The following is a 24,059-nucleotide window of genomic DNA, read 5'->3' on the forward strand; positions in this document are numbered from 1 at the left end:
TTCAGTTTAATTAGTTTACAAAGTTGTACATTCATCACTACAATCCAAATTTGAGCTTTTCTTCTACCCCCAGAAGAGTCCTCTGCCCAACTGCAGTCAATCCTTTTTCCACCTCTAGCCCAAGGCAACCACTAATCTATTTCCTGTCTCTATAGATTTGTAAAAAGGGCAATTTTATTTTATACAACAAAATATTTATGGTCTTTGTGGAGCACTCACAATGTCTTCAACTGTGAATAACATCCAATTTTCAAGTTTGAAAAACAATAACTTTTTACTTGATCTTAAACAAAATATGTAATCTGTTCACCAACATGTTTTTTCAACTAAACAATCAAAGTTATACATGCAAATAAAGTATACAAGTATATAATTTTAGGTGGGGATCTTAAGTCCTTCTGAGTTTCCCCCATTAGCTGTCCCTCCCTGCCCCTATCAGCTCTGTCTTTTGCCCTGCCAGTCACCATTTGGAACTCCTAGACTCTTGAATGGGATGCTGTTCTTCTCTACACAAGTCTAGGGAGACTGAGTGAGGGGCCAGCAAGACTTCCCCTTCTACCTTGTTCTTTATTGTTCATTGGACTACAACATGTGCCTCTAAGGATGCACCAGGCTTTTCAGAATGCTTGGAATTGCTGTGCAGGAGAGGAAAAACTCAAAAGTATACACTGAATATCACTTTCCTGAAGTCCTAGGTATAAAGTACTCAAGAAGTTAAAGCCTCCAGAAGGACTCCTCATTCCTACCCTAATCTCTTGCTTCCCTGTCATCAAGGCCATGTTTTTCTTATGGAAGTGCCTCCTTCTAAACCTGGTAATACAGGTGTCCCACTTCCCTGCTACTTTTCAAGAAACTCTAGTCCCTACACATAAGAATTGCTCTTATTCTGAATCCATGTTTCTTTTTTTAGCAGCTTAAGTCCTTAAGTATGAGTTATTCAATCTAGATTAGAATAACGCCCCAGGGAAGAGGGCCTGGAGAAGAAGAGTTGGTGGTGACTCTCCAAGTCCCACAGAACAGTTGGGCATGGAATTGAGGGCAGACTTTGGTGCTCCGTTTCAAGAAGCAGTTTAGAATAGCTGTGGGTAACTTAAAATCTGGTTCTCTTGATCTCTTTCCAGTGGGAGTTCAACATATCTTTTATTCTCTGGACTGTCTAGGCTAAGTACTGAATAAAACACACAATACATAATCATAATCATGTTCATCATGCCATCTCCCAAAGACAAATTTTAATTCCCAGAAGTAGTGCAATGAACCCATGAGGAGAAAGACAAATATTTTCCTGCTTACTCATAATTTATAAGCCACTTCTTGATAAACGGAATCTGTCCTGTACATTATTTACTGGACATTATAATATGAGACGTATTGGTTCTTCCCTTCATTGCTCCTTCTTTGATCTCCGCTTTCACATTATGACCTCTCAGGCCTTCTAGGAAAACAAAGCAATCCTATTGTTAGCCCAATAGGTAAAAACTGTACCTTTTACAGGCTGCTCCTTTAGCTATATTAGACCTCGCTAAGGTTGTACTTATAAGTTTATATTAAATTCTTGGCCAAGGTCACACTCTGTCCAGGGAGGATAGGATGTCGTGATTTCATTCTTCTATTTATAAGCACATAAATTATTATATGCTCTCAATCTATGTGATTTCTACTTGCCCTATTTACTAACTCAAGGATATAGTAGTATTTTGTCAGCCCTGTCTAGTGATGTCTCACAATTATCACCAACACAATCTACTGATAACACAGAGCTGAGTTTATTGCTTACATTGGTAAGGAAGAACCACACCTCCTCAGAGTTTTGGCAGTTTCTGAAAGGGGGGAAGCTCAGGAGAGAGCTTATTGAGAATTTGAAGTTTGGCTTAAGAAAGGTTTTCAGTGTAGGGATTTGATTAGAATTGGGTAAAGATCAGATAAAACTGTTCAGGATTGGTAGAAACAACAAGGAATGTGTTTTGAGCTAGGGATTCAAAGAATCTTAGGGCACAAAATGCCTGGGGATGTCTTACTTTGAAGGGTTTCTTTTAGGAAATTCCTGTGATGAACTCTCAATCTTTGCCTGGGAAAGAAACTCCCAGAGAAGTAATGAAGACAGAGGAATAAAAACATGTTGATGTAGATGTTAATGTAGAGGATGAGGTAAGTGGGAGTGAAGTAGTTTCAGTTCTCAGTGTCCGGGGTGAGTGGGGTGTATGGTTTTGGTTCTCAGCCCCTTTCCAAACACTTCAGGTGAATTAAAGTGACTTTAGCTGTTGAAACTGGTAAATTCCCAAATGTTTGATGGCTCAAACATGAAAGAACTTTATTTTTCACTCAGGTAAAGTCCAAAAGAAGCATTCCTGATTTATGGATGGTTTTCCTCCTTGGGGAGAGAAGGACTCAGGCCCTTAGAGACTGAACTCCATTATCTGTTAAGACAATGGCCCTCATATCTGAGCGTCATCAGAATCACTTGGAGGGCTTGCTAAACCATAGGTTGTTGGGTCTCATCTTCACAATTTCTGATTCTGTAGTTTGGGGGTGGGTGGGGTAAGGTGGGGGGATGGGGTCCAATCACTTGCATTTCTATCAAGTTCCCAGGTGATGCTGGTGTTGTTGGTTCCTGAGGCCTAGGCTTCTCATCTGCTGTATCCTCAGCATCATAGTGGGAGATGGGGAGGTGAGGGAGGAGATCTGTCAACTGCTTTGTAATCTCCTTGGCCTAAAAGTGAAGCACATTACTTCTGATCACATTAATTGATGATAACTTGTCACACGACCCCTCCCTAGATAACAGGGGGCTAGGAAATGTATTCCTTGGACTAAAAAGGAATCTTTGTAGAAAACGAACTTTTAGCGGTATTAAGTAACAAAAATTCAACCGAGTACATTTTAAAGATCTATTTGGCTTTATTGGATGATTCATGAATAAGGAAGCATTCCATCTAGCAGGTAGAAAGAAGCTCCAAAGGGCTATAAAAAAAGAGAAAGTTCTTTAAAGGCAACACAAAGAAGTCATAAACAGAAAAGATTATTTCAGGTTTAGGTAACCTCCCTATGGGGACAGAAGGGGTCTGTGTGGTGGACACCTCATCTTCCTTTGTAGGATGAAGAGGGCCCATGTGACAGATCACCTCATAGGTGCTGAGCAGAAAACTCCTGGGGGATGTTGAAGCTCCAGTTAGGTTAGGTATGAAGCCCTGGTTTGATGGCATGGCTTAGCATAAGGGAGCCCATTTTGGGCCCATGATTTTCTTTTTAACAGTGGACAGCTATCCATCTCCCCCAGGCCTCTAACCACCAAATTTCCAAGAGCACCCTTCTTCTCATACATAGAACATAATTCCTCCAAAGATCCATCCAATTTACTACATCCAGGTAATACACAGTCCTCTTTGCAAAGCACAAAGTGGCTCCTCATGGTTTACCACCTATAAACCATAAAGTTGTCTGCTCTACAATATAATGGTGGAGCAGGGACAGGATAAAACACCCATTCGGACAAGAAAAAAATGGAGACACACAGCAGTCCTTAGTCCACAGAAATGACAAAATCCTGAAGGGCAGCCATTGAAATGGGGTGGTGGGTGGGGTTTCATTGAGTGGATTCTGGTTATGCCTCTGGAAGAAACTCCCTTTGGTTCCCTGTGACCCGTGTGGTCAAGAATTCTTTGTGACACTTGGTAGGCTTCTGATCTATTTGCATCCAGGCTGTTCAGTGTGACTATAACCACAACCTAGGCAGAATTCTGAGGCTTAATCTGTTTCTCTGCTTCTTTGCCCCCTATTGCTCTCTTAACTACATTGAAGCCCTATGAAACAATAGGTGAGAATCCTGCACTCTTGGTCTGATTGTTGCCTTAGCCATAAGTTTTGGTACCTAAACCTCTTTGGGTATTATCTCTTACTGTTTGGGGCCTGCAAACAGCTTTTGCAACACCTAGAGACCCAGTGTTTGTTTTTTCTGTATTGCATTCCATTTCTGCTCTCAGGCTGGCCAGTTTTTTCCCTGAATTCCACCTCTTGCTTGTAATAACTTGCTAAAAGCCGAAAGTAAACATCAGCATATGCTATCACACCAACTCTTACCAACTACTTCCTCTGAAGCTACTCAGTAGACCTCTGGTCTTCCTTCCTACCTACCAGTTAGACAGTTTTGTCAAATGTCCTGTGGCTGCATGACATGGATCACTCTCTCTTCAGCTTTTGATATTAGTTTCTTTGCTACTTCCACCTGATAATTAACCCAGCTTTGCATATTGTTAGATTTCTGTAACATCAACATCCTACTTCTGATACTAATTTCTGTATTAATTAAGGTAATTCTGGATGCTGTAACAAATGTTCCATGATGCTCTTAATGGCTGGTAGCTTCTCTCTTTGTGGTGACAGAGGGACACCTCCTCCTTTCAGATTGTGGCTCTGCTATCTCCTAAGGACTCAAAGTCTTTGGTTTGATTCTCTGCATCCAGCTGACAGACAGGAGAAGAGACTGTGGGTTAGGCACATCTTCCTCTTAACATTGCTGGTCTGCAAATAACACATCACTTTTGCTCATATTACATTGCTGAGAACAAGTCACATGGTGACACCTAGGTGTAAGGAGTGACAAAACAGTAGTCTCTACCTGTACTGTCCTTTTATAGGAAAACTCTACACTGTGAAATGGAAGCTCATGTCTTTGGTGGATATCTAGTTGTGTGACACACCGGACCACCCTATCATTAGAGCCATTCTGTTGAAATCCAGCTTGGATATAGGTACTCTACCAGTTAGGAATGGCTTTGGGCCATTAGTGACAGATTCCAGAAATAAGAGTGACTTAAGACCAAAGTTTATTTCTCTGTCACATAAAAGATATCCAGAACTGGGCCGTCTTGGCAGGTATGGCTGTTGCATCAAGTCATCAAGGACTCAGATTCCTTCTGTTTTTCTGCTTTACCATTCTTAACAATAAGCTTCAGTTTTTCAAAATGGCTGCTAAATCTCTAGACATCACATTCACAACTCAGGCTGGAAGAGAGAAGAAGGGTGAAAAGACTAAAGAAGCTTCCTGAGATACCACCTAGTAACATTGCTTAATAGCTAATTGACAATGAACACATCTAGTTTCAAGGGAGGATGGTAGATGTAGAATTTTAGCTAGGTACAATGATGCATCAAAAATATAGGGATTTTATTATGAAGAAAGAAGGGGGGCTTCCCTGGTGGCGCAGTGGTTGAGAATCTGCTTGCCAATGCAGGGGACACGGGTTCGAGCCCTGGTCTGGGAAGATCCCACATGCCGCGGAGCGACTGGGCCCGTGAGCCACAATTGCTGAGCCTGCGCGTCTGGAGCCTGTGCTCCGCAACAAGAGAGGCCGCGACAGTGAGAGGCCCGTGCACCGCGATGAAGAGTGGCCCCCGCTCGCCGCAACTAGAGAAAGCCCTCGCACAGAAACAAGACCCAACACAGCCATAAATAATAAAAAAAATAAATAAAAAAAAAAAAAAAAAAAGAAAGAAGGGGACCATACGTAGTCAGCTAGTGCCATAGGGTCATTCTGAATACAGAAAGGAGGAACATATAGCTTCCTGCTATGTTTCAGGGTAATAATGATTCAGTGTGGCACACTGGGTACTTTATTCCCTTAACAACCATATGAACTGGGTAAATGCAAAACTAAAAATATTGTATTTTTAGAGTCTGTCCTTTTTCTGAGAATCAAATTCCAACTTATAGTCAGTCTAAATAATCACCAATTGTCATCACTATATGTGTGTTAAACTAATTTCATATACTTCAATGTGGTGTTTCCCAACCACATCACACATATTCACTTATGAAGTTGGTCAGTCAATTAACAAATATTAATTTAACCTCTGTGATATGCGCTGCAATTTGAAGGCTACTGGTGAAGATGAAAAAGAGACAAGACATAAGTGCATTGAATTCAGGGCCCATCAAATGGGATATATAAGATCAAATAATATCCTAATACATATCAAAAGACTTAAAAGTTTTGCAAACTTTTGGACCTATCAATTCTACTTAGAAAAATATAACCTGAGAAAATTATCATGAATGCAGGCAAAGATTTAACTATATGCATGGTCATTAAAGCATTAATTTTAAAAACAGAAAACTAAGAAAACTACAATTTGAAAAATAGAGGATAGTTCAAGAAGCTATGGTGCTCCCATGCAACTAAATACAATGTCACTTAGATCACTGAGAAAGAATACGTAATGACATAATACACATTCATGATTTACTGTTAAATGGAAAACACACATCTCATTGGAAAAGATGTACTTTTTGCATTTTTAGTACTACCTACAAGCCATCTCCCTCTTCTCTGAGAACTGTTCTTCAGATCATAAAGATCCCAGCCCACTTCTTTACTACTGGATTGTGCCTGCTGATTGCACTACCTGATCCAAGCTGGACAATCAAATTCTACCTCTTAGTAATTTGAAGTTGAGCTTTGAAAATGCCGATCTGTTTCTTCTGGTGGCTTGAATACAGCATAAACAACTCAGAGGCTGGTGTATGGTTGTGTATATTTAGCCATTTACTCGGAAAAGCAAAGAAACGTGTCTACAGAGAGGAAAGAATGAAGCACACCTACAGATAGAGGAACTGAGGCCAGAAACCATGTGTCCCCAGAAGGTTCTGAAGACCAGTTTCAGGTTCTAATCCTGACTTTGAAGTCCATTTGACACCCTTGTTTCCTTTTAATAATTTTGTCTTCGTTTTCTAAACTGGTCTGAGAGGCTTACTTTTACTTACAACCGAAGTTAGATTGCCTATTTGAAAGCAAAAGAGCTATTTCTAAGAAAATTAGCAATAACATCATAATGAGATATTTGGGCATTTGTGATGGTAGATAGGCAAATCAATGTTAAAAATGTTTCCTTATACTCTTAACTTGATGAAACTCTCATTGCACAAAGTTTTTGGAAAATATTTTGGGGAAAGCTCTTTTGAATGAAAAACATACCTGGTCTATGTAGATATTTTCCTGTTGTTAGAGCTTAAAAATCCCACTGAAATACTATGGGGAACCATTTCCTCCTAGATTTCTTTCATCGTAAGAGGACTTTTTGGAACTCAAGTTTGAGTCTGCTGCTGAACAGAACATTGAGAAAATTATTTTGGAGAATTTTTATGGTAAAATATTTCCCTGTTAATCATCTCAAAACAAGTGATCAGGCATTTTAATCCCATTTCATCTACATTTATTTGCAAAGCTGTTTTATCTGCACTTTTAGCTATGAAGACAAATCACTTAAAAGGAGTTATGTTATGCTCAGTCTCCCACATTAACCAGATTTTATAGCAATCAAGCAGCTTCAAATGCTCTTGTTGATATTGTTTTCAAAGTGAAAAAAATCTTGCTTTCTTTTACTCAGATTGTATCTTGAAACTTTAAAATATATTTTAAAAAGAGGGTTTGAGGTATATATCTTTATCAGAAGAGGCCTACATTTTTAACAACTGGAAAGACTACTGTAATAATATAGTAAGTATCCTTAGATGGGTTTTAGTATTCTGGGATGTTGACTCTGCCTAGGGCAGAACAAAGATATCAGAAATATGATCCACACACTTCAGACAGTTTCCTATTTGCATGGAAATGGAGCCAAACAAGCAGATCTTGCATGACCTCAGCTCTGCTCCTAGAATCACCCTCTGCCCACTTCATACATTCCTGGCATGTCTTTCATTCTCTTGTGGCAGAGAGCAAGTGGAGTTGCCAGGTTACTGTTGATGAAGAGTAATTTTTAGAAGCAGAAAGTCAGTGTCTTGGTTCTGAATGATTCATCTTGAACTCTGGGGCATGTTAAACAGTAACTATTGGTGCTTAATCTGTTGGATCTTACTCAACCCATAATTTGAAAGTCCAAGATGGATATATCACTTTTTTCTTTTCAGTGTTTTTCAAGTATAAAATAGATGGATTATAGTTTCCTTCTAATGGACTCAGAAGTATGTGGTGCAGTCATTTGACATAAAATTATGAAAACAAAATGAGTGTTTATTAATTAAATAAAATGAGAGATGAACTTTCAACTTTCCACATCAGCTATTTATTAAAATATCAAATTGGTTTTAACCTCTAAAACCTTAAAGTTCTAGAACATGAGAAAGAGGTCTCAGAAATGTGGGGTGCCCAGTTTTCAGCCACTTCCTCCTTTTGTTCAGCAGACTCTAAGGGGTATACTCCATAGGCAGTTTTCAGAGCCATCCTTACAAAAGATTTTTACCAAGTTAGGTGATCTTGGACAAGCCTCAAATTTCCTCATCTATAAAGTAGGAATAGTAATAACTACCTCAGAATTGTTGAGAGCAGTAGAATGTAAGTGAAGCATCCAACCATATTATTGTATATCAGTAGATATATGCTCTTATTATACTAGGCCTCCAGGAGATGATAGCTACATACTATTTTGTTTGTTTATTGCAAAGATATTTTCACTTGTTTCAAAGTTCAAAAGATACAAAGAGTTATATGTTGTATCTTTTGAAATCTTTCAATTTCTGTTTCCCAGCCATATAATTCCCCTCCTTGGGGTCAACTTAGGTATCAGTTTCTTGTGTATCTTGCTAGAAGTATTTTGTATATCTAAAAGCAAAAAGGTATGTTTATTTCCCCCCACCTTTTTAAAAAGGTGAATAAAATCATATTAGTACCTTAAAAAAAAAAAAAAAATTTGTCTGCGCCAGGTCTTAGTTGCGGCACGCGGGATCTAGTTCCCTGACCAGCCATCAAACCCAGGCGCCCTACATTGGGAGTGTGGAGTCTTAACCACTGGACCACCAGGGAAGTCCCCAATTTTTTTTTTTAATCACTTAAAAATGTATCTTAGAAGTTGTTCATATAAGTTAAACTTGTTTTTAAACACTTGTGGCATAGCTCTGTGTGTGTGTGTGTGTGTGTGTGTGTGTGTGTGTGTGTTGGGGAGAGAGAATACTCAGCTATTACGCAGGTCTGTTCTAATTACCAATCCTAACCTTTAACTACCAAATATTCACTCATTTATTCAACAAATATTTATTGAAAGTCTACCATGAGTCAGGCTCGGCCCTGGCAATAAACCAAAGAACAAAACAAAACACAGTCACTTCTTTCACATTCTAGTGAATACGAGGCTGGACATCCCATTTTGCCCCATCCCCTTCCGAGCCCACACTGGCCCTCGGTGGGTGACTGTCAGACTTGGACTCCGGTCGTTCAGGATTCCTCTGGTGCGGGGTGGGGTCCTTGAGGCGGGGGCGGGCAGAGTCGGGAATGACCCGAACCCTCCGGGGCACCCACAGCTCAACGCCCTTCCAGACGGGGGATGAAGGGCCGGCCCCGGACGGGTGAGGAACCACAGCGGGAGGGCGGGGAGTCCTCTGGCGTCTTTGGGGCATCCGTCCCGGGTGTAAGAATGGACACACGCCTGTGTTCGTGTCCCCTCCGAGCCGCGAGCAGCACACGGGGACCTCAGAGACGACTTCCTTAACTACCCCACTTTACACAGCTGCGAAACCGAGGCCCGGGGAGGCGAAGGCTGGGACTGATGCCCACCTCAGCCTTGGGGCGAGTCCAAGAGCTGGGCAGATGGGAACCATTAAGAAACGACGCACCTCTTGGTGTCTACTAGAAACTGCAGTAAGAAGGCCTCGGTCCCCCTAGAGCGGGTGGCGGGAGCCACGGACAGGGGCGGGCAGCCCGGGCCCCAGCCCTTTAAATTCCCAGCCGCGCGGGAACTACAGCCCAACAGCCACGGGCGGGTGGGGCCGGCAGACGCGCGCCCCCGCTGGCCAACTACCACCCCTGGCCCGCCCCCTCTCTGATAACTTTCCAATCAGCAACTCCCTTACCGCCCGCCCCTGCCTGTCGCCCCCAGCGCGCCTCCAACCCTGACTAACCGCGCAGAAGGACAGCAGGGGCGGGGCTACTGGAGGGTGTGTCTGGGCGAGTGCAGACGTCGCGCGCTCCCCCGGAGTTTCGAACGCTGTTGGCTCTTCAGGCAGAAAAAAAATACAAGAGCCGCGGCCAATAGCGTGGCAGAAAGGACCCGCGCGCAGGTCTGGCTCCGCCCCGCTCCAGCTAGAAAGAAATCCAGGCACAGCTATTGGCTCGCATGTCCTGTCACTCGCCGCTGCGGCCAGCGGGCAGGGGACTCGCGGTGATTGGTTCCGCCCAGGCGCGAAATGTAACGCGGGAAAAACTGGAGCAGGGACCCCGGCGGCAGGTTGTTATTTTCGGGGGCTCGGCGCCGCGCGTCCTCCTTTCCTGTCATCGCAAGGCAAGGCGCCCGCTGCTTCCCGCCGCTGCAGCCTGCGTTGGGGAGCACAAAGAGTGGAGGGCGGGCTTGACCCAGGGTTGGGGTCCGGCCCTGGCAGCCTGGTGCAGGCCGAGCGGCTCTGCTCCTTCGCTGGCCGCCGCGCAGGAGGGTTCCAGGAAACGTCCGCCTGCCATGAGCCAGCGGGACTGAGAGCCGGCGACTCGGAGCAGCGCGGGCGAGCGGAGCAAAGGGCCAGACCCGGGCTCAGGGAGTGCGGCCCACGGCCGCCGGAGCTGCGGATCGGGGCCGGGCAATGATCCGGGGTGTGGAGGCGCCGATGGCTGACAACCCGCCGCAGCCGCCGCCCGTCATCTTCTGCCAGGACTCCCCGAAGCGGGTGCTGGTGTCGGTCATCAGGACGACCCCGATCAAGCCCACATGCAGCGGCGGAGGGGAGCCGGAGCCGCCGCCACCGCTTATTCCCACCAGCCCCGGCTTCAGTGACTTCATGGTGTACCCGTGGCGCTGGGGCGAGAACGCGCACAACGTGACGCTCAGCCCCGGAGCCGCCGGGGGCGCCGCCTCGGCTGCCTTGCCCGCCGCCGCCGCAGAGCACCCAGGGCTTCGGGGCCGGGGCGCGCCCCCGCCCACCGCCTCGGCCGCCGCCGCCTCAGGAGGTGAGGACGAGGAGGAAGCGAGCAGCCCGGACAGCGGCCACCTCAAGGTAAGCGGCGCGGGCGGGGCTTGGGGTAGTCGGGGCCCGTTAACGGCGCGGCCCGGGAGCCGGCAGCGCCCGCAGACGCGGCGGGCGGGGCGGGGCCGAGTTTAAAACGCGAGGTCGTTCTGGCGGGGGCGGGGGCGTTGGCGGGTGACAGGACGCTGACGTCACTGCAGCGCGCCAAAAAACTGCCCCCCGGGGGCGGGGCTAGGTTTCAGTCACGTGACACCCGCCTGGGGGGTGGGGAAGCCCAGCAGACCAGAGGGCACAGGCCAGCAGGTGCAGTAGGCGGGAGCGTGGCCTTGGGGTCACGGAGGGGGACGGTCAACCCGCTCTGCCAGTCGTTCGGCCCACCGCTGAGTCTTTTTTGGCGGGAGAGGGCGGGAAGGGGCCGCAGGCCTTGAACTGTTCCTCTGGGTGCGGGGGGGGGGGGAGCGATTGCGCAGTTTCTTCCTCACCGCAGATACCCCGACCCTGCTAAAGATGCCTTGTAGAGATAGCCGAAGAACAAGAAGGGACTTAGGGGAATCTTTCCCAGCGGGAGTTGAGCCCTCACTGTCTTCCACGCATCCAGCGTACAACTTTGCTAGGTTCTGAGAGCTCAGAGTGGAATGGGACGCTGTTGTCACCAACCTCGAATTGCTTGGAGTCTCAGACTGTATTAGAGCTGGAAAGGATTCAAACCTACAATTTACGGATCAGGCAATTGAGGCTTAGAGGGATTGGTGAAGGGAGCTCCCCAAGGTACACAGCTAGGTAGCGGGAACGCTGGTACTGTAGTTGAGTTTTTGTGGCTCCTAGTCCTGAAGCATGTGTTGGAGGTGCCTCCATGCTGACATATACTTACCTCTATAGACTGTAAGCTCCAGGAGCGCCGGGACAATTTCTCTCTGGTAGACGTATTTGACTTTAATACCTTATACTCGGTAAATGCTGAATAAATGTGCTCAGTTAAGTATTTGTGTAATGAATGGTGCTAATATAAGGTTAATATTCAGATTCTATTTGTTAAGTGGCTATATAAGATAAGCAGTTTGCTAAAGATAAAACAAGTAAATCACCTTGTTGATAAGTACGTCTATATTGGCAAATACTATAAAAATTGAAACAGGTTTTATCATCATTTTACACTCAGTAGCAAAGATGTTGAAACACTGTGTTGAGCCCTGAGGAAATTGATACACTTTGTTACTAATGGCATTGTTATTAAAGAACTATACATTTATACAGCTATATGCCTTGACACACTTCAACTCTTGAAGCTGCACTTCAGTAAAAATTTGAAAGAAGAAGCAGTAGAAATATTTATATTAGTGCTGAGTTTGTGAAGTGAACAATCATTGTGTGCTGTCTCTAGGTAGCCCTTAGTAAGATGGCTGGGTATCCTAGATATTTTTCTGTGTTAACGTATTTACATGTTTAGTACTTAAAAAAATATATATGTAGTAGGTTATATGGTTGAGCAACATAAAGACATATATGCACAAATTACTTATAGAAGATTTTGCATCTATTATTTTATCCTTAATTATAACTGAATCTAATTTTGGATTATCCAAGAAGATTAATGTTATAATAGATAAGTGAAATCTATACTTTTTTTGGGGGTGGCTAAAACAGTTTTATCTTCACATAAACCTTTTAAAAAACATTCTTAATAATGCATAGATTTGAATTTTATTTCCACTTTATCTACCTCTTTTCAGAAGTAAAACATAACACAAGTTATGAAAAACATTTAAAAGTGAAAAGGCTTTTATATATTTCACTTTTTTTCCTCCTCACCGTCTTTCATGCCATAACTGTTTCATAAATTAGTAGACAAATTGATTTTAACGTGTCCTTTTATCAATGAAGCAATCCAAATACAGCTCCAAAAATTCATTCATTTAGTTTCTGCAACTTGAGGGGGAGCCTCAAGCCTCCATATTTTGTGCCCTCTGGAATATACTTTCATTTAAGGAAGTTACCTAGTTTGATTTGTGATCAGTACATTCTAGACTAAAGGTTGGGAGTTCCAGCCTCCTTTACTTTGTTTTGCTTCTCTAAAGTACTCGTAGTTCTTTTATCTCCATATACATCATAGGTGAATCATGCTGGCTGAGTCTGCTCACTTTTTGGGAAGACAAGTTTGTAATATAGTTGGTGCCAATAACATGCTTCTCTCTACCCCCTTCTCTCAGTGTGTGGGTTAGAGACAATAACAGCTGTGGGTTTGAGAACAACTTTTGTGTTCATTTACTGTCTATTTGATGCCACCTGTCCCAGGGGAGGTGTTAACATCTGAGTCCTACACACCTGGTGTCAGCTTTTGCTTGCTTTCTTGTTTGTTTCTGCGCCCAACACTGCCTCCCCGCCTGTGAGGAGAACATCCATCTTCTACCAACTTATTTTGGCCCCTCATCACAAGATTGTTTAGCACTATTGGGATATAGTTATATATTAGCACTGTCTCTTCCCAGGTTGTAGAATTCTGGGCAGGAAGGGAGAAGGTCTAATTTTCATCTGCCAAATGATATTCCAAGCCTCCATATTTTGTGCCCTTTACTCAGACTGCATTCATGAGGTTACTTCTCCACTTTGGGACCTGTGTAGTTTGGCTTCTCTGCACATCCTCAGATACCACTTACACTTTAGGACCCGCCAGCTGCCTATCCTGTTTCCCCTTTCTATCACCAATCACTTTAAACATCTAGACTGCACATAGCCTTACAAACAGCTGATTAGTACACAGTAGTTTTTGATCAGTACCATGTTTAAACATAACGTCATGTTAACATGTTACGTGAACATAGTAGCCACCATTTGTTATTTATTGCCTTGCAGAGCAGAGCAAACCACCAGACTCTGTGTTGATTGTTTTGAATTCTTTAATTAATTTACCTTGTTTACCTGATGAAAAAGGATGAATTAGAGAAGTCCCCAAGATTAAGTTAACATCATATGATAAGTGGCAGAACTGATTGGAACTTTTTAGAGCCCTTACTCTTAATCTGTACCTGATATTGCTTCTGTGTTTATCATGTGTGTGTTGACTTTAGGGGTTTATTTATTTGTTTTTAATATTAAGAAGATGCAAGTAGGGAATTCCCTGGTGGTGGTCCAGTGGTTAGGACTCTGTGCTTCCACTGTAGGGGGCATAGGTTTGATCCCTGGTCAGGCAACTAACATTCCGCCAGGCAGCACGGCCAAAAAAAAAAAAAAAAGAAGAAGATGCAAGTAGACTTATGAAATAATACACACTATTCATAACTACCTATATCTCGATTGAGATGCATCATGAGAATACACACAGTACAATAGATAGATACAAATTAAGACTTAGAAAGTGGTCCAGATAGGTCAAGGTGGGAGATAGAGTTAGGAAGCAGATAATGCGAGCCATAGGAAATTCGGATCTAAATCTGAATTCGAAAAGGGAAATAAGATCTATTTACATTTTCTCATGAAAGTGAGAAGGTACACATGCCTCCCTCTGAGAACTGTTTTTCTTTTCCTTCCATGTTGTATCTGTATAGTTTATTTGAATTTTACTTTGTATAAAAATGTGTTGAGGACTTTTAGTCTTTTTAGTAATCACACGAATATCAAGTTTGAACATAACTTTTTCTAAAGCCTAGGTAAATGTGTACATTATTCTAAGTGGCTTGAGAAATAACTCAAATTTTATTAAATAACTTTAAAGTTATTGACATTGAAAACAAAACATTTACCATGAAATATTTTAGAAACACTTTCAAAATCACTATCTTCCGGAGGTACTGAGATTGTTTTAAAAATTAAACTTGCTGAAGTATGCAAACATTTTTGGCGATTTATTCATTTTTCTTCTTTCTAGTAGCTTATTTTGCAGCAGTTGCCATATAATAGCAATAGGATGTCTTAGAGTTTCTTTTTTAACTTTACTTTACTTTTTTTTTTTTTTGCAAATAATCAAGCAGTCTTGACAAGATTTCTCTCTTAAGCTACAGGTACACTTAGTTGCTGATGAGTCAACTCTATTATTGTCAAAATGTACATAGATACATGCTTTTCTTATTGCTAAGGCTAAAATGAAAAGGGTCCTCTTTAAGTGACACTGCTTGTTTTTGTGTATATGGTTAAAAGATGCTATTTATTCATTTATTTAGGGTATTAGATGATTACTTGCCTTGTTTAATTTTCTTAGTTGAAAGAATGCACTTAGTGAAGTCTTACCTGTATATGGCTGGGATGTTGTATTATGTTGCATTTTTCAGCTCTTTATTTCTCACTTGGAAAATGCAAGTATGATGTGTAGATGAAACAAGATCTTAGAGTTACTGGGAGGCAGCCAAATAGTTAACTTCAAAAAAAAAATCTTCCCCCACTATTAAACATGCTTGTTAATTTTTTTTTTAACTAGAAACAGAGAAAATAGTAATGGATAATCTTAAAATTTTGATACTAAATAGTATTTGATACTAAATCAGTTATTTCAAATTGTAATAGAGTCAACAATATGTTTTTATGTATTTAAAAAATATTAGGGAAATGATCCTTTCATGGCAGAGGAGTTGTATTACTAAGGTTTTTAATTAACCTTATTTCATGTTCCATTTCTTTCTTAACAGAACAAATCATCTGCTATTTTTATGGATCATAGATGCTGTGTTTGTTTTACATTTTAAAAACTGTTTAAAACAATTATTCATAATATGATCATAACCAGCAACAATTTATACAATTATTGTGGAGAATTGATGAGATCTTTATCCCATTAACAAATATGTATTAACAATGTGCTTGAGTCAGTTAGCTTAGGCTAAACCATGCTGCAGAATGAACCTCAAAATCTCAATCTCAACCTAAACAAAGCTCGTGTTACGTATCCTGTGAGGGTTAACAGCAGGTGTGCTCTTCATCCTGTTCACTCTGGGACCCAGGAGGAACATCCCCTACCTGGGACATGCGAGTCTCAAGGCAGAGAGGAAAGAGAGATGGTAGAACCTTGTGATGGCTTTTAGAGCTTTTGCTCAGAAGTCACACATGTGATTTCTATTCACATTTTATTGGTCAAAGCAAAGTCATATGGCCAAGTTGGCTTCATTGGGGTCCACAGTGCAGAAGGAGCAGTGAATATTTTAAAAATATTATAATCTGCCACAGTGCTTTCTCACATTCTTTTCCCTTATTATTATTATTATTATTATTTTGGCTGCATCGGGTCTTAGTTGTGGCACATGGGATCTTTGTTGAGGCATGTGGGATCTTTTTTCATTAAGGCACGCGGTCTCTTTGTTTTGGTGCTCAGGCTTCTCTCTAGTTGTGGCTTGCAGGTTTTTCTCTCTAGTTGTGGCGTGCGGGCTCCAGGGCATGTGGGCTCTGTAGTTTGAGGCACACAGGCTCTCTAGTTGAGGCATGCGAGCTCAATAGTTGTGGCGCCAGCTTAGTTGCCCCCCAGCATGTGGGATCTTAGTTCCCTGACCAGGGATCGAACCCGTGTGCTCTGCGTTGGAAGGCAGATTCTTTACAACTGGACCACCGGGGAAGTCCCCTCACATTTTTTTTTCTTTTTATACTTTTGTGGCAGGAAACACATAACATAAAATTTACCATCTTAACCATTTTAAAGTATTAACTATATGAACATTGTTTTAATAGAACTCCAGAACTTTTTCATCTTACTAAACCAAAACTGCACCCATCTCGAGCTCCCCCTTTCTCCCTCTCTATGGCCCCTGGCAACCACCATTCTGCTTTCTGTTTCTAAGTTTGACCATTTTAGATACCGCATATAAGTGGAATCATGTAGTATTTGTCTTTTTGTGACTGCCTTATTTTACTTAGGATAATGCCCTTAATATTCATCCACGTTGTAGCATATGGCAGAATTGCCTTTTTTAAGGCTGAATAATTTTTCATTGTATATATCACATTTTCTTTATCCATTCATCTGTCAGTGGACATTTAGGTTGTTTCCACCTCTTGGCTGTTGCAGAAATAGGTTTTAATATCTAAGAATTTTTTAGACATGACTTATCCTATAAGATAACTCATCCATGGAGATTGAGCTTTTCTTTCAAGGTGAAAATTGATTGAAGGGAATTTTGCTGGGGCTTATTATCAAGGTTTCAGGCTGATGTTTTTAAGCTTTGGGAAGGCTTTAGGTTTTTATATTGACAGCAGTAAAAACATCTTCAGTTTGGATGTAGGTGTTTTTTATGTTTTTCTTTTTTTTTTCTTTCATTTATATGTGTAAAAATTTAACTTACCTGGAAAGAAAGTTTTTTTCTTCAAGGAAATGCTTATTTTAGATTAGTTTTACATACGTAGAAATGTTAAGACAGTACAGGGAGTTCCCATCAACCACATATCCAGTTTCCCCTATTGCTAACATCTTGCATTAATATGATACATTTGTTACAATTAATGAACCAAATTGGTATATTATTAACTAAAGTCCATAGTATGTTCAGAGCTCTTTAGTTTTTTTAAAAATTGAGCTGAAATTCACATAGCATAAAATTAACCATTTTGAAGTATAATTCACTGATATTTAGTAATTCACAATGTTGTGAAACCACCACCTATATCAAGTTCCAAAACATTTTCATCACTCCAAAATAAATTCCTGTATTCATTAAGTAGTCACTCCCTTTTCCCCTCTATAGGCAGTCTCTGGAAAACACCAACCTGTTTTCTGTCTGTGGTTTTACCTATTTTGGACATTTTATTACATGGAATCATAAAATATGTGGCCTTTTGTGTCTGACTTCTGTTACTTAGTATACTGTTTTTGAGGTTCATCCACCTTGTAGCATGTATCATTTCTATGGCTGAATAACATTCCATTGTATATGTACATATGTATATGACATTGTATCACACTGTCAGACTTTTCCACAGTGGCTAAACCACTTTACATTCCTACCGGCAATGTATGAAGTTTCTAGTTCCTGCACATTCTTGACAAAAAAAACCTTATTTCTACTTTTTTCCTGGTTTTTTTTTTTTTTGAGTATAACTGAGTTGGTGTGAAGTCGTATCTCACTGTGTGTGTGTGTGTGTGTGTGTGTGTGTGTGTGTTTAATTTTTTTCCCTTCAGGCTTTACTGAGATATAATTGACCTCAGTTGTAGTTTTGATTTGAATTTCCCTAATGACTAATGATGTTGAGCATCTTTTCATGGGCTTGCTGCCCATACATATAACTGCTTTGGAGATATGTCTGTTCAAGTCCTTTACCCATTTTTTATTTGAGTTTTTGTTGTTGTGTTGTAAAGGTTCTTTATATATTCTGGATACTAAAACCTTATCAGACATATGATTTGCAAGTATTGTATCCCATTCTATAGGTTGTCTTTTCACTTTCTTGATAATGTCCTTTGACACAAATGTTTTTAATTTTAAGTCCAGTTTATCTATTGTTTTGTTGCTTATGCTTTTGGTGCCACATCTAAGAATCCATTGTCAAATCCAAGGTCATGAATATTTATCCCTGTTTTCTTTTAAGAGTTTTAAAGTTTCAGCTCTGACATTTTGGTGTATGATGCATTTTGAGTTAATTTTTTATATATTGTGTGAGGTACAACTTCATTCTTTTGCATGTAGAAATCCAGTTATCTCAGAACTATTTGTTGAAGAGCTATTCATTCCCCATTGCATGCTCTTGGCACCCTGTTGAAAATCAGTTGGCCATAGGATAAGGGTTAATTTCTTGATTCTCATTTTGTTTCATTGGCCTATGTCTTTCCTTATGCCAGTACCACACTGTCTTAATTGCCATTGCTTTGCAGTAAATTTTGTAATAGGGAAGTGTGAGTCCTGCTTTGTTCTTTTAAAGTATTGTTTTTTCTACTTGGAGCCTCTTGCAATTCCATGAGTAGAGGATTGCTTTTTCCATTTCTGCAAAAAAGGCCTTTGGGATTTTAATAGGGATTGCACTGAATCTGTATATCACTTTGGGTAGCAGTGGTATCTTATATTAAGCCTTCCAGTCCTAGAAAGGTATCCCATAAGTTTTGATATGTTGTGTTTTTATTTTCATTCGTGTCAAAGTATTTTCTAATTTCCTGTGTGATTTCTTCTTTGACCCATTGGCTGTTTAAGAGTGTTATTTAATTTCCACATATTTGTGAATTTTCCAGTTTTCTTTCTGTTATTTATAGTTTCATTCCAAGTATGTCAAAGAAGATGCTTTGGATGATTTCAGTCTTTTAAAATTTATTGATACTTGCTTTGGGCCCAACATATGGTCTATCTTGGGAAATGTTCCATGTGCATTTGAAAAAAATGGATATTCTGCTGTTTTTATATCTTTGTTGACCTGTCTAGTTGTCCTATCCATTAATTGAAAGTGAAAGTCTCCATCTATTTTTGAGCTGTGTCTTTATTTTCAATTCTGCCAATTTTTGCTTCATACATCTTGGGAGCTCTGTTGTTAGGTGTGCATGTGTTTATAATTGTTATCTCTTTTTCCATCCTTTCACTTTTAAACCTATTTATGTTTTTGGCTCTAAAGTGAATTTCTTGTAGATAGCCTATAGTTGCTTCATTTAAAAAAAAAATCCATTCTGCCAATCTCTGCCTTTTGTTTGCAGAATTTAATCTATTTACATTTAAAGTGATTACTTACAAGGAAGAACTTCTCCCATTTTATTTGTTTTCTATAGTGTTATACTTATTTTGTTTATCAATTCTTCGATTACTGCCTTCTTTAGGGTTTGAATTTTTTTGTAGTGTACCATTTTCTTTCCTTTCTTGTTTCCTTTTCTGTTTTTTTTTTTGAATTAATATCACCTTAGCACCAATAGTATATAAAAGTTCTGCTCCCATATATTTCTGTCCCTCTCTCTTTTTGTTATTGTTGTCATAATTACATCTTATATTGTGTTCCCATTAACAAAGATTTATTATTTTTTAATACACTTGGCATTTGTCTTTTATATAGGAAAGAAAAGAAGGGTTATAAGCCCAAAGTGCAATACTTCTGGCTTATGTAGTTACCTGGTGTCGTTTATTTCTTTGTATGGCTTTGAGTTATTGTCTAGTGTCTTTTCATTTCTGCCTGAAGAACTAACTCCCTTTAGATTTATTGTAGGGCAGGTCTAGCAATGAACTCTCTTAGCTTTTGTTTGCCTGGGAATGCTTAATTTCTTCATTTTTGAGTGATAGTTTTGTTGAATATAAGATTATTGTTTGATTTTTTTTTCCTTTCAGCACTTTAAACATGTCATCCCACTGATTTGTATAGTTTCTCCTGAGAAATCAGCTGTTATTCCTATTGAGGACTGGTATGTGTGATAAACTGCTTCTTTCTTGCTGCTTTCAAGAGTCTCTCTTTGTCTTTGTCTTTTGATACTTTGATTATGTCTCCATGTATATCCGTCTTTGTGTTTATGCCATTATTTCTTCAAATATTCTTTCTGCCCTAGTCTCTCTTGCCTTCTGGATCTCCGATTGTGTGTGTGGGGGTATGCTTGATGCTGTGGTGTCCCCCAGAATTCGTGTGTTGGATCCTGACCCCCGAAGATGATGGTGTTAGGAGGTGGGGTCTTTGGGAGGTGATTAGGTCATGGGGGTGGAGCCCTCATGAACAGAATTAGTGCCTTTATGAAAGAGGCCCTGGAGAGCTCTCTTGCCCCTTCTGCCATGTGAGGACACAGCAAGAAGGCACTGGCTATGATCTGGGAAGTAGTCCCTAACCTGACCATGCCAGCACCTTCATCTTGGACTTTACAACTGCCAGAACTGTGAGAAATAAACTTTGGTTGTTTATAAGTTACCCAGTCTGTAGTATTTTGTTTTAGCAGCCCAAATGGACCCATAAGACACTTGATGTCCTACTGGTATCATAGGCCCTGTTCATTCTTTTCTCTTTCTGTTCCTCAGACTGGATAATTTCAGTTGACCTGTCTTTAAATTTGCTGTTTCTTTCCTCCTGACAGTTCAAATCTGCCATTAAGACTCCGTAGTGAATTTTTTTCATTTCGGTTATTGTATTTTTTAGTTTCAGAATTTCTATTTTTAAAAATAATTTGTTTCTTTTTTGACATTCTCTGTTTGTTGAAACAGTGTTCTCCTGGTTTTCTTTTGTTCTTTGTGCATTGTTTCCATTACCTCTTTCAGCATATTTAATACAGTTTAACATCTTTGTCTAGTAAGTCCAATGTCTGCTTCCTCATAGGAGAAATTAACTCCTATGTATGGGAGTTAATATTTTTGTTTCTTTGCATGCTTTGTAATATTTTGTTGAAAACTGGGTGTTTTGAATATTATAAAGTAGTAACTCTGGAAATCAGATTCTTCTCTCTCCTCAGAGTTTGCTTTAGTTGTGTGCTGTGGTTTGTAGTTGTTTGGTGACTTTTCTAAACTATTTTTGTAAACTCTATTCTTTATTGTGTTTGTTCTCTAAAGTCTGTTTCTTTAGCTTTAGTCAGCTCATATTTTGAGAGAGATCTTGAATGCCAAAAAAAAAAAAAACCCCAAAAAACCAAAACAGAAAAGAAAAGAAAGGGGGAAAAAACCCCTTCTAACTTTGCAGAATGGTCTGTGCTGTAGCTCTCCTTCTGTACTTAGCCAGACTGTTTACAAGTCTGTCTTAGCCTTCATTTCTTGCTTGTGCTGAGCCTAAAGATCAGCCAGAGGTGAAAACTTATGTTCTTTTCAGGTCTTTTCTGAGTATGCTTCCTGCGCTGGGCAGGCAAGTGTGTGGCTTCCTAAATTCCTGTCTTTAGGATATGTGGGCACTTTTCAGTGCCCTAATTTCCCGAGGAATTCTCTCCCCAGCTTTTCCTCCCAGGCTTTGGGTGTGTCTGTGTGCCTTAGTTGAAATCTTTTCCCCCAGGTGGCAGCAAGTTGTTATTGCCCTTACAAGGTTTTTGAGAGATGCCCTCTGTGTAGCCACTTTTCTGCCCAGAGAGAGTTCTAAGTTAGCAAAACAAAGACAAGCATCTTGTGTCAGACCTTCAGGTAGCCCCCAGGCTGGGCAAAACAGACAAACAAAATTCTTTCAGAGTAAAGTCTTCTCTGTTCTTTCTTAAACCAGGGACTAGATTCCTACACTGAGAATGAAGGCAGTAATCTTCAAAGACCACTGAGTGAAGGGGTGGGGCAAGGGCTGTAAAAAGCGCTGCAAAGCTTTCCTACTGTTTTACATTGCGTGTTTCTTGATTCATTGTTCTCTGAGTTGCTGTAAATTTCTCATCATTTTCTGGAGTTGTGACAAAGCTGATTCTGAACAGTTTTTGCTCGACTTCTTAGTGATCTGTGGAGGGGTGGGCCCTTGGAACTACCTACTCTGCCATTTCACTGATGTCACTCAAGAATGGTTTCAAAAAATTATTTACAGTTATACCTTTGAGATGTTATGGGTTCAGTCCCAGACTGCTAGTCACACAAGCTTTTGTTTCCCAGTGAATAAAAAGTTATGTTTACACAATACTGTTGTCTCTTAAGTGTGCAGTAGCATTATGTCTAAAAATTACTTTAAATAAAAAACATTTTAAAAAAATTTTTCTAAAAAATATTGCTAAAAAATGCTAATCACCATCTGACAACACAGGGTTGCCACAAACCTTCAATTTGTAAAAAACGCAGTATCTGCAAAATGCAATAAAGTAAAGCATAATAGAGACTCTGGGAGGGCTCACGCCAAGGAGTACTTCCTAGAACTTCTGCTGCCAGTGTCCTTGTCCCCACGGTGAGCCACAGCCACCCCCCGCCTCTGCAGGAGACCCTCCAACACGAGCAGAAAGAAGTAAGAACTTGATTATCTGGGCAACAGTCAGCTCTACCCACCACCAGTGCCTCCCATCAGGGAACTTGCACAAGCCTCTTTGATAACCTCATCCACCAGAGGGCAGACAGCAGAAGCAGGAAGAACTACAATCCTGAAGCCTGTGGAACAAAAACCACATTCACAGAAAGATAGACAAGATGAAAAGGCAGAAGGTTATGTACCAGATGAAGGAACAAGATAAAACCCCAGAAAAACAACTAAATGAAGTGGAGATAGGCAACCTTCCAGAAAAAGAATTCAGAATAATGATAGTGAAGATAATCCAGGACCTCGGAAAAAGAAGGGAGGCAAAGATTGAGAAGATGCAAGAAATGTTTAACAAAGACCTAGAAGAATTAAAGAACAAACAAACAGAGATGAACAATACAATAACTGAAATGAAAACTACACTAGAAGGAATCAATAGAATAACTGAGGCAGAAGAAAGGATAAGTGACCTGGAAGACAGAATGGTGGAATTCACTGCTGCAGAACAGAATAAAGAAAAAAGAATGATAAGAAATGAAGACAGCCTAAGAGACCTCTGGGGCAACATTAAATGCAAAAAAATTTGCATTATAGGGGTCCCAGAAGGAGAAGAGAGAGAGAAATGACCTGAGAAAATATTTGAAGAGATTATAGTCGAAAACTTCCCTAACATGGGAAAGGAAATAGCCACCCAAGTCCAGGAAGTGCAGAGAGTCCCATACAGGATAAACCCAAGGAGAAACACGCTGAGACACATAGTAATCAAACTGTCAAAAATTAAAGACAAAGAAAAATTATTGAAAGCAGCAAGGGAAAAACGACAAATAACATAAAAGGGAACTCCCATAATGTTAACAGCTGATTTCTCAGCAGAAACTCTACAAGCCAGAAGGGAGTGGCATGATATACTTAAAGTGATGAAAAGGAAGAACCTACAACCAAGATTCCTCTACCTGGCAAGGATCTCATTCAGATTTGATGGAGAAATCAAAAGCTTTACAGATAAGCAAAAGCTAAGAGAATTCAGCACCACCAAACCAGCTCTACAACAAATGCTAAAGGAACTTCTCTAAGTGGGAAACACAGAAGAAGAAAAGGACCTACAAAAACAAACCAAAACAATTAAGAAAATGGTGATAGGAGCATACATATCAATAACTACCTTAAACGTGAGTGGATTAAATGCTCCAACCAAAAGACACAGGCTTGCTGAATGGATACAAAAACAAGACCCATCTATATGCTGTCTACAAGAGACCCACTTCAGACCTAGGAATACATACAGACTGAAAGTGGGGGGATGGAAAAAGATATTCCGTGCGAATGGAAATCAAAAGAAAGCTGGAGTAGCAATACTCATATCAGA

General features: G+C 40.6%; 2 protein-coding genes and 1 long non-coding RNA gene across 4 annotated transcripts in view; 2 read left to right on the plus strand and 1 right to left on the minus strand.

Annotated features, from left to right (window-relative positions):
• HSD17B3 (hydroxysteroid 17-beta dehydrogenase 3) overlaps positions 1-24,059 on the plus strand; it is a 233,399-nt gene that overhangs the window by 39,531 nt on the left and 169,809 nt on the right. The window lies entirely within an intron of this gene.
• LOC309633560 lies at positions 4,627-7,954 on the minus strand. The gene is made up of 2 exons (XR_014247612.1): positions 5,500-7,954; positions 4,627-5,187 (listed from the first exon to the last, which is right to left on the minus strand). It is a non-coding gene; the product is annotated as an uncharacterized lncRNA (long non-coding RNA).
• Positions 9,019-24,059, plus strand: part of ZNF367 (zinc finger protein 367) — a 28,342-nt gene continuing 13,301 nt past the window's right edge. Inside the window, exon 1 of one of the 2 annotated variants that reach the window (XR_014247611.1) lies at positions 9,019-10,972. Coding sequence is in view for 1 of the 2 variants with exons in the window: in XM_082402491.1 (XP_082258617.1) it covers positions 10,562-10,972 (411 nt within the window). In the remaining variant the exon portion in view is untranslated. The remainder of the gene's footprint in view (positions 10,973-24,059) is intronic. The other variant, XM_082402491.1, reaches the window with a different exon arrangement.

This window comes from Balaenoptera borealis (assembly GCF_965194805.1).
Source record: "Balaenoptera borealis genome assembly, chromosome: 8".
In the NCBI taxonomy this organism is placed as follows: Eukaryota; Metazoa; Chordata; class Mammalia; order Artiodactyla; family Balaenopteridae; genus Balaenoptera; species Balaenoptera borealis.